At 47.3% G+C, this 12,994-nt stretch overlaps 1 protein-coding gene across 2 annotated transcripts in view; it reads left to right on the forward strand.

Annotated features, from left to right (window-relative positions):
- MON2 (MON2 homolog, regulator of endosome-to-Golgi trafficking) overlaps positions 1-12,994 on the forward strand; it is a 122,550-nt gene that overhangs the window by 53,840 nt on the left and 55,716 nt on the right. For both annotated transcript variants that reach the window (XM_056574463.1, XM_056574464.1), the window contains exon 20: positions 11,432-11,533. In XM_056574463.1, the coding sequence (XP_056430438.1) occupies positions 11,432-11,533 (102 nt within the window). The remainder of the gene's footprint in view (positions 1-11,431; positions 11,534-12,994) is intronic.

A 12,994-nucleotide genomic window follows, 5' to 3' on the forward strand; every position in this document is an offset into this window, starting at 1 on the left:
ACTTTGTGTTTGCATTAAAAAATTGACAAGTTTTTACTTTTGGAAGACACCAGAGGGCTTCAAAGTTCCGCAGCAATTTTCCAATTTTTCTCAAGATTTTCAAAATCTTAATTTTTCAGGGCCCAGTTCAGGTTGGAAGTGGATTTTAAGGATCTTCATATTAGAAATACCCCATAAATGACCCCATTATAAAAACTGCACCCCCCAAAGTATTCAAAATGACATTCAGTAAGTGTTTTAACCCTTTAGGTGTTTCACAGGAATAGCAGCAAAGTGAAGGAGAAAATTCTAAATCTTCATTTTTTACACTCGCATTTTCTTGTAGACCCAATTTTTTAATTTTTACAAGGGGTAAAAGGAGAGAAATCACCCTAAAATTTGTAACCCAATTTCTCTCGAGTAAGGAAATACCTCATATGCGTATGTAAAATGTTCGGTGGGCGCAGTAGAGGGCTCAGAAGGGAAGGAGCGACAATGGGATTTTGGAGAGTGAGTTTTTCTGAAAGGGTTTTTGGGGGGCATGTCCCATTTAGGAAGCCCCTATGGTGCCAGAACAGTGGACCCCCCCACATGTGACCCCATTTTGGAAACTATACCCCTCATGGAATGTAATAAGGGGTGCAGTGAGCATTTACACCCCACTGGCGTTTGACAGATATTTGAAACGGTGGACTGTACAAATCAAAAATTTTATTTTTCATTTTCACAGACCACTGTTCCAAAAATCTGTCATACACCAGTGGGGTGTAAATGCTCACTGCACCCCTTATTACATTCCGTGAGGGGTGTAGTTTCCAAAATGGGGTCACATATGGATATTTATTGTTTTGTGTTTGTCAGAACTGCTGTAACAATCAGCCACCCCTGTGCAAATCGCCTCAAATGTACATGGTGCACTCTCCCTTCTGGGCCTTGTTGTGCGCCCCCAGAGCACTTTGCGCCCACATATGGGGTATCTCCGTACTCAGGAGAAATTGCGTTACAAATTTAGAGGGTCTTTTTTCCCTTTTATCTCTTGTGAAAATGAAAAGTATAGGGCAACACCAGCATGTCAGTGTAAAAAAATTATTTTTTTACACTAACATGCTGGTGTAGACCCCAACTTCACCTTTTCATAAGGGGTTAAAGAAGAAAAAGCCCCCCAAAATTTGTAAGGCAATTTCTCCCGAGTACGGCGATACCCCATATGTGGCCCTAAACTGTTGCCCTGAAATACGACAGGGCTCCAAAGTGAGAGAGCGCCATGCGCATTTGAGGCCTGAATTAGGGATTTGCATAGGGGTGGACATAGGGGTATTCTACGCCAGTGATTCCCAAACAGGGTGCCTCCAGCTGTTGCAAAACTCCCAGCATGCCTGGACAGTCAATGGCTGTCCGGCAATACTGGGAGTTATTATTTTGCAACAGCTGGAGGCTCCGTTTTGGAAACAGTAGCGTACCAGACGTTTTTCATTTTTTGGGGGGAGGGGGGCTGTGTAGGGGTATGTGTATATGTAGTGTTTTTTACTTTTTATTTTAGGTTAGTGTTAGTGTAGTGTAGTGTTTTTAGGGTACAGTCACATGGGCAGAGGTTCACAGCAAGTTTGCCGCTGGAAGTTTGAGCTGCAGCGCAAAATTTGCGCCATCTCAAACTTGCGGCACTCACTGTAAACCTCCGCCCATGTGAGTGTACCCTGTACATTCACATTGGGGGGAGGGGGCAAACATCCAGCTGTTGCAAACTCCGAGCATGCCCTTTGGCTGTCCGTGCATGCTGGGAGTTGTAGTTTTGCAACAGCTGGAGGAACACTGGTTTGGAAACACTAAGTTAAGTAATAAACTTTCAAGTGTTTTGCAACCAAACTTAGTGTTTCCAAACCAGTGTGCCTCCAGCTGTTGCAAAACTACAACTCCCAGCATGCATGGTCTGTCAGTGCATGCTGGGAGTTATAGTTTTGCAACAATTGCAACAGCTGGAGGCACTGAGGTAGGAAACGGACAATGTTTCCCAACTAGTGTGCCTCCAGATGTTGCAAAACTACAACTCCCAGCATGCCCAGACTGCCAAGGCATGCTGGAAGTTGTAGTTCGGCAATATCTGAAGGATCAGATGTTGCTGAACTACAACTTCCAGCATGCCTGGGCAGTCTGGGCATGCTGGGAGTTGTAGTTTTGCAACATCTGGAGGTCCACAGTTTGGAGACCACTGTATAATGGTCTCCAATCTGTGCTCTTCCAGATGTTAGAGAACTACAACTCCCAGCATGCCTGGACAGACTGAGCATGCTGAGATTTGTAGTTTTGCAACATCTGGAAGAGCACAGATTGGAGACCATTATACAGTGGTCTCCAAACTGTGGACCTCCAGATGTTGCAAAACTACAACTCCCAGCATGCCCAGAAAGCCAAAGGCTGTGTCTGGACATGCTGGGAGTTGCAGTTTTGAAACTCCCAGAGGCAGCGGTGAGATCGCTTTACGGCGATCTCACTGCTGCCAATGAAGATGCTGCACTGCTGCCGGAAACTCACCGCCGGGACGCAGCGCAGCCGGGACCGCACGGAGGACGCCGGGACCGCATGGAGGACGCCGGGACCGCTCGGGACACCGCTCCGACGGGTAAGTGACGCCGGGGGACGGGTCAGGGACACTTAGCAGAGCGGTGTGTGAGTCCCGATCCCCGTGATCCGGACTCACACACCGCGCTGCTAAGTATTTTCATAGCGAAACGCTGCTATCAGCTAGTCAGATTTGACCAGCTGATAGCAGCGATCGCTGGGGGGGGTGGGGGATGAAACCCCCCGTGGTCGCACGGTAAGATGGCTGGCTATCAGTGATAGCCACCATCTTTCCGGGCGCTGCGGGATGCCGCGAGTAGCGGCAGTAATATCCATGACGTACCTGTATGTCATGGGTCGGGAACACCTTGCCACCCATGACGTACAGGTATGTCATAGGTCGGGAAGGGGTTAACTACCCCCATTTGTGAGGGTTGGGGTTTTTGTTTAAAGTCCCATGCACATCAGTGGGAAATGTATGTTCCCACATAACTTCCGTACGGCTGGAGATAATTCAATAATACCCTTACACCCTTACATAAAAGATGGGTTTTTGTTTCAGGTCCCATGTGAGTATATGGGACTTCCAGTACCTTACTCCACAAGCTCCGCTCTGCATTTCCTGGTGAATGTGTCAATCCGGCTTGCAAGCCACATCCACTCTTACAAAGAGAGGAGGTCCGGATACGAGAACAGGATATGAGGTCAAGATAGGAGGACGGGATAGGAGGTCAGGATATGAGGATGGAATAGGAGGTCGAGATATGAGGACGGGATAGGAGGACGGGATAGGAGGTCAGGATATGAAGTCATATGAAGTCAGCTTGATTTTCCTCCCCAACAAGGATGAGGAAGGAAAAACCGGGCAACGCCTGGTACTCAGCTAGTATATAGATATATATACAGCCTGTTTTATGGAATACATGGGAGATGCAGAGAAAAGAGTCATTATTTGAATAAATGTGTGTTGAATACAACATAATCTATTAGAAGAGCCATTATCCATATATAATAGGCAGATGAGGGTATAACATGTCATGATTCCTAGACCACACCTGTTCTCAATTTTATACAATGTTAATGTCTCTATACAGTGCAGACTCTGGTGCCACTCTGTGCCTTGTCAGGTTTAGTGAGAAAATGTCCCCCCCATCTTTTAGGACCTTAGAGGGGGAAACTAAATGTTAAATAATTGTACTTATATGAAAAAGTAAAAAAAAAAAAAAAAAAAAAAAAAAAAAGTAAATATGCTCCTATCCCTGCACCAGTATATACTAATGACTGTAATGGGAGAAAAGGAAGCAATATAAAACATTATTTTAGCATCACTTTTGTGTTATTAATAATAATAAAAAAAATTAAATAAAAAAAAAAGATTAAAGCAGACCCTTATTTTTCTTTAATTTTATTAATTATTTTTACATTTACTAAGATAAAAATGACATAAAAATAAAGCCTTGTGTATGAGAGAAAAAAACAGCACAAAGGTTACTTGAATAACCAAGCGAGAAGATTCTTTATAGATTTATATCTGCATTTTTCGAAAAAAATCTGAAAATATGTCTGGTCAGAAAGGCAGGGTGAGGAAGCCTGGTCCGGAAGTAGTTAAAGAGGTTATCCAGGAATAGAAAAACAGAGCTAATTTCTTTCATAAACAGCTCCACATCTGTCTCCAGGTTGGGTGTGGTATTACAACTTGGCTCCATTTACTTCAATGGAACTAAGCTGCAGAACCACACCCAAACTGGAGATAGACGGAGTGGTTTTTGAAAGAAATTAGCAGTTTTTCTGTTACTGCATAACCCCTTTAAATTGAAGCCAGCAGGTCAATAAGGTGAGCAGCAGGGATCCAGTTTCTGAAAATCACAGACAATAACCTGTTATTGGGTTGCAGTTGCATCTAGCCATGCATGTCTTCTTCAGCAGCCGCAGTAAGGTTAACCGTATAGTGCGGCAATATATAGATTTAAAAAAATATATATATATGTATATATCTCAGGAATTTCTGATGAATATAAGCGTATTTGTGAATGGTCTAATTGCTTTTTTCTGTTCTTTGAAACAAGACTTTATTGTAATAGTAGCTGCTGGTTTGAAATCATTGATCTACTAAACTGTCAGGTTCCCTCCTCTTCCCTTATGACAGCATTTGGCATCACTAAAGAAGCTCAGAGCTTGTCTTTATAGAATTACAGTGCTACTTGTGTTCAAAGTTCTAGTTTATGTTATAATATTCTATCACTTTAGCATTGATATCAAAGCTGTTACCTTTTTTTCCCCTTTAAACCGGATGAAAGATGATTTCTTCTTGTTCTGTTATATTATAAAACTGGTAATACTCAGACTAAAAGAATCGACATAGAGGAAAATGTTCATAATTTTTATTCTTTCTATTAGATAACCCCAATTTCTCTATCGGCTCCATTGGGGGACACAGACCGTGGGTGTATGCTGCTGTCTCTAGGAGGTGTGACACTATGGTAATAAAAAAAAGTCGGCTCCTCCCAGCAGGATATACCCGCCTTCAGGCTCTGAGCTAATCAGTTTAAGCTTAGTGTCTGAAGGAGGTGGACATGGTCTGGAATTCTCCAGACCAGGTCTTCTGATTTTTTGTTTTCCTAGTATAGGGACGTGTTAGTTTTTTATTCCTTTTCTTTTCTGTTTTCAGTTGGGGACTCAGGGACTCCGATTCCCTGTTTCCCCATTGTGAGTAAGGGGGCACAGACATTGCGTATATGCGCTGTTCACCCCCCCCTCGCCAACGGTCAGCGCCTGGGTTGGTACCTCATGGGTCCGGGTGCCCCTATTTGCTTGTTTGCCTCGCTCGCGCATAGCAGCCAGGCGTGATGCAGGTAACTAAAGCTGACTGAAGACTTCACTGAAGACTCCATTAGGTAAGTTCTTCTGACTGAGGTAAGTACTTTCCCTCTTTCTCCTCAGGTGCAGACTTGCAACTGCTGGAGACCCCCTGTTTTTGGCCCACCTTTTCAGGTTATGAGGCTGGCTTACTGGGGATGGACTTTTATTCTGCACTTTATTCTGGGGGAGCAGTGGCATCTGAGGGGGCATGTACCTTATTTTTTGCACTATGTGTGTGTGTTACTGTGAACAGCGCCTTATACGCGGCTGACAGCCACGGTGCTGGTACGGGCCGGTCGCTCTCAGCGCCGGCTTACTTTCGCTTTCGCCGGCAGCGCCTTATATACGGCTGACAGCCGCGGCGCTGTTACGGGCCGGGCACTCTCAGCGCCGGCTTACATTCGCTTTCTCCGGCAGTCTCTGCCGGCGTATTAGCCGCCCGCTCTGTTCCCCCGAGCGCATATGCGACTGACATGTGCGCTCGGGACAAAGAGCGGGCGCCATTACAGCTCCTTCTCGGCCTGTTTTTAGCTCTGCCCACAGGGCTGTCTGAGCTCTTCTGAGGCGCGAAATAGCCTCCAATCAGCGCCGTGGGCGCGATTTTCAGCCAGAAGGGGGCCAATTAGTTAGTGCCTCTGCTGCAGGCACGCCCCCCTCTACTATTGGCTGGCCTGTTTCTCTCACTAGCTGCACGGAGCCGTTCTCCTCACTGCAGCTGAAAGGGCACACAGACTAGGGTGAGAAAGTTCCCGTCTTTTTTTCTCATAATGTCTCTACATAATGTCTGTTCCTCCCTCTAAACAGAAACCTGGAACGTCAGTGACTTATTTTGTCTGTAAGCACTGTAGTACCAAAATGCCTGGCTCTACCGAGCCCACTTGCCCTGCCTCCTCTACTGCTCCCCAGACCCCCTGGTGCCCCCTGATGCCCTTTCGTTATCGGTGGGTTCAGCCGCTCCACCAGCATGGGTTTCTTCCCTGACCCAGTATATGGCTGACTTGACCCAAGTCTCCCGTTCGGTGGCTGAGGCCTCCCGGAAAGTGGTGTCCGCCTTGAAGGGGTCTTCCACATACTTCACGCTCTCACAAGCATCCTAGGGGTGCCTCGTCTGACTCTTCCATTGAGTCTTCAGATAGACGTGAGCGTTCCCCTCGTGCGTCCCGCCCCCCCCTGTCATCTCGGCACAAACGTCACTCCTCCAGAGGACGTTCTCAGAGTCGCCGCCAGAGCTGCGTACCCGGTCAGGGTCGCCCCCCCTCCAGGACTGCCTCTACTCATTCACATTCTACTGGTGGACGAGGCTTCCGAGCCGGCATCTGACTCAGAGGACCGCTCGGACTCAATTGCAACGGTGAACTCATTGGTGACAGCCATAAGAGACACCTTTCACTTGGAGGACCCAGGATCTTCGGATGTCAATCCAGGAGTATCCTTTCATCGTGCTAAGCCAGCACCTCAAAGGTTCTGCATGTAAACATCCAGTCAAGAGGTTCCCGGGAATCAAGACCATTCAAAAATGTTATCCATTTGACAAGGACTTTGTCACTAAGGTGGTTTCCCCTCCCTCAGTGGATCCACCTATCTCCCGGATCTCTAAGGCGACTACACTGCCTCTGGCAGATGCCGCTGCCCTCAAGGATCCCACGGACAAAAAGGTAGAATCCTTAGCGAAGTTTGCCTCTGAAGCAGCTGGCTCTTCTCTTCTTCCCATCTTCGCCTCGACATGGGTTTCCAAGGCTCTGTCGGAGTGGTGCCAAAAGCTCCATCAGGATATCTTAGCGGGATCTATCTGCTCTGGCTCTCCAATGCTCTAAAGCTGGGGACGTCCTGTGCGCAGCTTCCATGCAATCAGCCCGTTGTTCTGCCTATGCTGTGGGTCACCTAGCGGCAGTCCGCCGCTCTATGTGGCTTAAAGCTTGGAATGCGGATGCCGCTTCCAAAAGGTCTCTCACTGAGCTTCCCTTTACGGGTGGCCATCTTTTTGGCAAACGCCTTGATGAGATTATCTCTGAGGCAACTGGAGGTAAGAGTTCCTTGTTACCTCAAAATAAGGCTCGCCCTACTTCCCAAAGGAAGTCCTTTTCCTTTCGGACCTCTGGCTCCAGCAAAGGGTCCGGGCAGGCGCCCTCGCTGGACAAGAAGGCTCCCTCGTTCCGGGCGCGCCCGTCTTGGAAGTCGGACTCCAACCGGTCCGGCCATTTTGTGCCCAAATCAGGCAACTGCAAACCCACTTCTGCATGAAGTGAGGCCCCCACCCGCGGTTTCTTCTCCGGTGGGAGGTTGTCTCTTGCTTTTTCGAGACATCTGGACCTCACACATTCAGGACTCTTGGGGCAGGGACGTGGTGTCCAACGGTTACCAAATCGAATTCGCCTCCCTACCGAGGGATTGCTTTTTTCGATCCCGGGCCCCCCGGTCTCCTCCTCTGGCGAAACAATTTCGAGCGTCTCTCCAATCTCTGCTTCTCCAGGGGGTTATTGTTTCCGTTCCTCCAGGGGAACGGTTTCGGGGTTTCTATTCAAATCTGTTTGTGGTCCCCAAGAAGGACGGTTCTGTGCGACCAATCCTAGACCTCAAGCGTCTCAACCGTCTTCTTCTTATCCGCCACTTCCGAATGGAATCTCTCCGTTCGGTGGTGGCGTCCCTGGAACAAGGGGAGTTCCTTTCATCGGTGGACATCAAGGATGCCTACCTCCATGTGCCAATATTTCCAGGCCATCATCGGTACCTCCGCTTTGCGGTTCCGGAGGGGCACTTTCAATTCGTAGCCCTCCCCTTTGGTCTAGCCACGGCTCCTCGGGTCTTCCTTGCGCCAGTGATGGGCATGTTACGGTCGAGGGGAATCTCGGTGATACCCTATCTGGACGACCTTCTCATCAAGGATCCAACCAGAGCCCAGAATCTGGATGTCACTCTCCACACTCTGGATCGCTTCAGGTGGATGGTCAACCGGGACAAGTCAGTCCTCCGTCCCACCCAGTCTCTAACCTTCCTGGGACTTCGATTCGACACGGCCTCTGCCCGAATTTGTCTCCCGCCGGACAAACGTCTGGCGCTTCGGTCAGGGGTCCACTCTCTTTGGGCCCAGTTCTCAGTCCCCATCCGCACTTGTATGGAAGTCCTGGGTCGGATGGTGGCAACTATGGAGGCCGTACCCTTTGCCCAGTTTCATTACCGCCCCCTTCAACTGGTGATTCTCTCTCGATGGAACATGTCTCCTCTGTCCCTCGATCGTCAGATTGTTCTCCCTCGCAGGGTCCGTCAGTCTCTGCTCTGGTGGCTCCGCTCCCCCTTCTTCTCCAAGGGCGGTCATTTCTTCCCCTTCACTGGCAGGTTGTTACAACGGATGCCAGCCTGTCGGGCTGGGGCGGCCTGTTCAGGGATTGGACGGTTCAGGGACTCTGGTCTCCCCGGGAGACCCTTCTTCCGATAAACATATTGGAATTACGGGCGATTCTTCTTTGTCTTCTTCATTGGGAGTCCCGTCTTCAGTCCCGTCCTGTCCGCGTTCAGTCAGACATAAATCGACAGGGCGGCACTCGCAGCTCCGCAGCCATGGCCGAGGTGACCAAGATTCTCACCTGGGCGGAAAGCAAGGTTCCGGCCATTTCGTCGATTCACATTCCGGGAGTGCTGAACTGGGAAGCGAACTTCCTCAGTCGGTCCTCACCCGACCCCGGCGAGTGGTCTCTACATCAAGAGGTCTTCGACCGCTCTGCGACCTCTGGGGCATTCCGGACGTGGATCTCTTCGCGTCCCGGCACAATCGGAAGATCCTTCCTTTTGTGTTCAAGTCCCGGGACCCTCAGGCTCTGGCCGTGGACGCCCTAGTGATTCCTTGGGCGGGGTTTGCCCTGCCCTATCTGTTCCCTCCCCTTCCCAGGGTGCTGAGGAAGCTCAAAGCAGAGGACGTCCCCTCCATTCTGGTAGCTCCAGTTTGGCCCCGAAGGTCGTGGTACGCCGACATAGTCCTGGATGACTCTCCACTGCGCCTTCCGCTCCGTCCAGACCTGCTCTCTCAGGGTCCTCTTTGCCACCCCAATTTACAGTCGCTGCATTTGACGGCGTGGCGGTTGAGACCGCGGTTTTGAGGGCCCGCCAGTTCTCTTCTTAAGTCATTCACACCATGCTCAGGGCTCGTAAGCTCTCCTCCGCAAGAATTTACCACCGTACTTGGTCGGTCTCATTTTCGTTGGTGTGAAGCTCAGGACTTCTCCCCGGTAACCTTCTCGGTTCCCCGTCCTCTCTCCTTTTTACAGTCGGGGTTGGAACTGGGTTTGTCTCTCAGTTCACTTAAAGGTCAGGTTTCGGCCCTTGCTGTTCTTTTCCAGTGGCCCCTGGCTTCTAATTCTCATGTCCTGACCTTCCTTCAAGGAGTGGCGCACGCTGTTCCTCCTTATTGGTCACCCTCTCCCCCTTGGGACTTGAATTTGGTTCTGAGTGCCCTCCAGGGTGCACCCTTTGAGCCCCTTAGAGAGGTGTCTCTCCGCCTCCTTTCTTGGAAAGTGGCGTTTCTTGTTGCTATCACCTCCATCCAGAGGGTGTCTGAATTGGCAGCTCTTTCCTGCCGTGCCCCGTTTCTGGTGATCCACCAGGACAAGGTTGTTTTCCGGCAAGATCCTTCCTTTTTGCCTAAGGTGGTCTCTGCCTTTCATCTCAATGAGGACATTGTCCTCCCGTCCTTTTGCATCGGCTGATGCTAGTCTGGGTCGTAAAGTGTTGCAGGCGGCAGTGGATTGGCTGTCTGCCTGACTGCTTATCTGCCCACTCAAGGGACGGCTTTGGTACGTCCCACGGTCTGTGTCCCCCAATGGAGCCAATAGAGAAAAGGAGATTTTTGTTTACTTACCGTAAAATCTCTTTCTCGGAGGATCCATTGGGGGACACAGCTCCCGCCCTTTTTGGGATTTTCCTTTGGTTCTCTGTCAGAGGGTGTGTTCAGTTATGTTTTTTTCTTCTGGTTCTCGGACAGTTTGGGGTTTTTCTTTGACCTGTTGGTCTCCTCCTATTGCTCTGGAACTTAAACTGATTAGCTCAGAGCCTGAAGGCGGGTATATCCTGCTGGGAGGAGCCGACTTTTTTTTATTACCATAGTGTCACACCTCCTAGAGACAGCGCATGCACAGCGAAACGCGTTGCATCTTTGCACATTAAACAGACCTGGTTTTACTCTTGTGGTCCGGCTTATTCCAGGTGTCCAGCACCAAAGTAATTCCTTTCTACTTCGTCACCTCCTTGAATGTAGCATTAGGATCTTGACAGTTATATCTGTTTTCTTAAAGGGGTTTTTAAGGACTTTATGACTGAAGGCCTGTTCACAGGACAGTCCATTTATTGCTGTTTGCATGGGTGCCGAAATCTGGTACTCAGACACCCCGTGCAACATAGTGAATGAGGCTGGAAGCCCTGCATCGTTCATTGTATAGTGGTGGCACCAGGTAACTGCAACTCTGCTCTCATTGAACTGAATAGGAGCTGAGCTGCAGTTACCCGACGCCACCACTACATTAAACAGTGCAAGGCTTCTGGCCCTGTTCACCGTGCAGTGCAGGGTGCTGACACCTCCTATGAGTAGGCCATCAATCGTAAAACATCATGGAAAACCTCTGTAAGGCTTAGCTCTCACAGCGTTATTGCTGTGCATCCCAGCCATACGTTGGTGTCCTGTCAAAAAAGGGATGCCTACATATACCAAGGCGCAGTGAGTCCACACATTTTTATGGCCTGAATGAAGTCAACTGGTGTGTACGTTATTTTTGTGATGTCTGCTGCAAGTACATCAATGTGAATTAAATAAAATAACCTAATAAACTTGTAGGAGCCAGAACTGGCCTGTACATATTCACTAGCTTACTATACATTAAAGTGGAAGAAGCACCCGGCTGTGCCCCGCAGTATACATCAGAATCTTTCTTTTTTTTGTACATAATTACGACATAATGCTCTGTGAACCCACCTTACCATATAAATGGGACATGGGGGGCAGTAAGATTTCTGCATTACATCTTGTCTCACTCTTGAACTTTTTCATTATTAGGAACCATCTCTTTTTGCTGTTGCTAAGTTACTGGAAACAGGATTAGTGAATATGCACCGAATTGAAATCTTGTGGAGGCCATTGACAGGACATTTAATAGAGGTAAAGTCTATCCTGAAGCTTAAAATATTTTTCAGTTTATTGCTGTAAATTTTTTTTTCCCCTTTAGTGATTTATGACATAATGAATAATTTTATGGATTGATGCTGCAATTTTTGCCAGTAGAACTAAGAAACATTTGTTTTATTAAGAATTTTTCCCTTTTTTTTTTTTTAAATATATTGTTCGGCCGTTTTAGCTTTTATATTTTTCCACTTTTTAAATTTAACATTTATGTCTAAATGTGTACTGTCATGTATAATTTCATTCTATTGTATAATCATCTGTGCAGTTTTTCTTATTTGCGCCTCCATCAATAAGTCTGAGCACAATCGTTTTGAATTGTACAGCCCAAAAAACTCTGAAAACATACCGTAGTTTGTCTTATTTCACTATGTTCTTATGACTTAGGATTGTAGATACTCTTCATGTTATAACTGTGCACCTTGTATTCATGTTGTTTCCTGTTCTCTGTTTTCATGAGCTGTTGTCTTTTTCCTTTGCTTGCTCTTGTCCTGATCAGAAGGTACGTTTGCACTGCATGCACCTTATATGTATAATCTGCTACATGTTTGTCTGTTTTCTTGTATGTTGCATGTTTTTTTTTGTTTATTGCTTTTACAGACTCTGTTACCGTTATGTAATTTTTGAGGTCTTGTGTGATCTATTTCTGTGAGACTGGGAGACTTTTTATGGTACTTTTTGAAAAAAAATTGAAAACACAGTTGAAATACAGTTTTTGCATTAAGCAACATGGCCCAGATTTATCAGTCTGCCTGAGGACAAAAACTCTCTAGCTTTCCTATAACAACCAATCACAACTCAGCTTTACTTTTACCAGAGTTTATGGGAGCTGAGCTGTCATTGGTTGTTTGGGCAAAACTAGACCATTTCTGTCCTCTGACAGATTGATAAATCTATGCCATTGTTTCTGTGTGTTGGACCATCCTCAGATGTGCAGAAAACGAAATGTTATTTTAGGTATAAATTCAGTGTTAGACCTTTGTGCTTATTTCGTGCTTTATGATTTAAAGGAATTCTGTCATCGGTTCTCCTGCTATCTTTTTCGGTATTTTCCATTCTGGGTCCAACATGGAGCATGGACGGAGCTTCATGACGTCACTCTGCTGGGTCCTGCTGCTAACAAACAGCAGCGGTGGGGTCATGAAGCTCCGCCCATGCTCCATGAAGGCCCTGGAATGGAAGATAGCAAAGAAGATAGCAGAAAAAAATTGGAGCACCAAGCGGGATCAGGTATCGACAGGTTAGAGTAGGTGAAACTGAGGACAGATTTCCTTTAATTAATAGCTTATGTCTGTAAAACATAATAAAACCTACTGAATTGTTTTGAATCCACACCATGTATGTGGGTTAAAGGAATAAAGTATTACAAAATTTGTAATGCAAAACAGAGAAAGAAACGCATTTAATGTTATTTAGCTACGTTGAAATCTTTTTCCATTG

This window comes from Hyla sarda, chromosome 4 (genome assembly GCF_029499605.1).
Source record: "Hyla sarda isolate aHylSar1 chromosome 4, aHylSar1.hap1, whole genome shotgun sequence".
Classification (NCBI taxonomy): Eukaryota; Metazoa; Chordata; class Amphibia; order Anura; family Hylidae; genus Hyla; species Hyla sarda.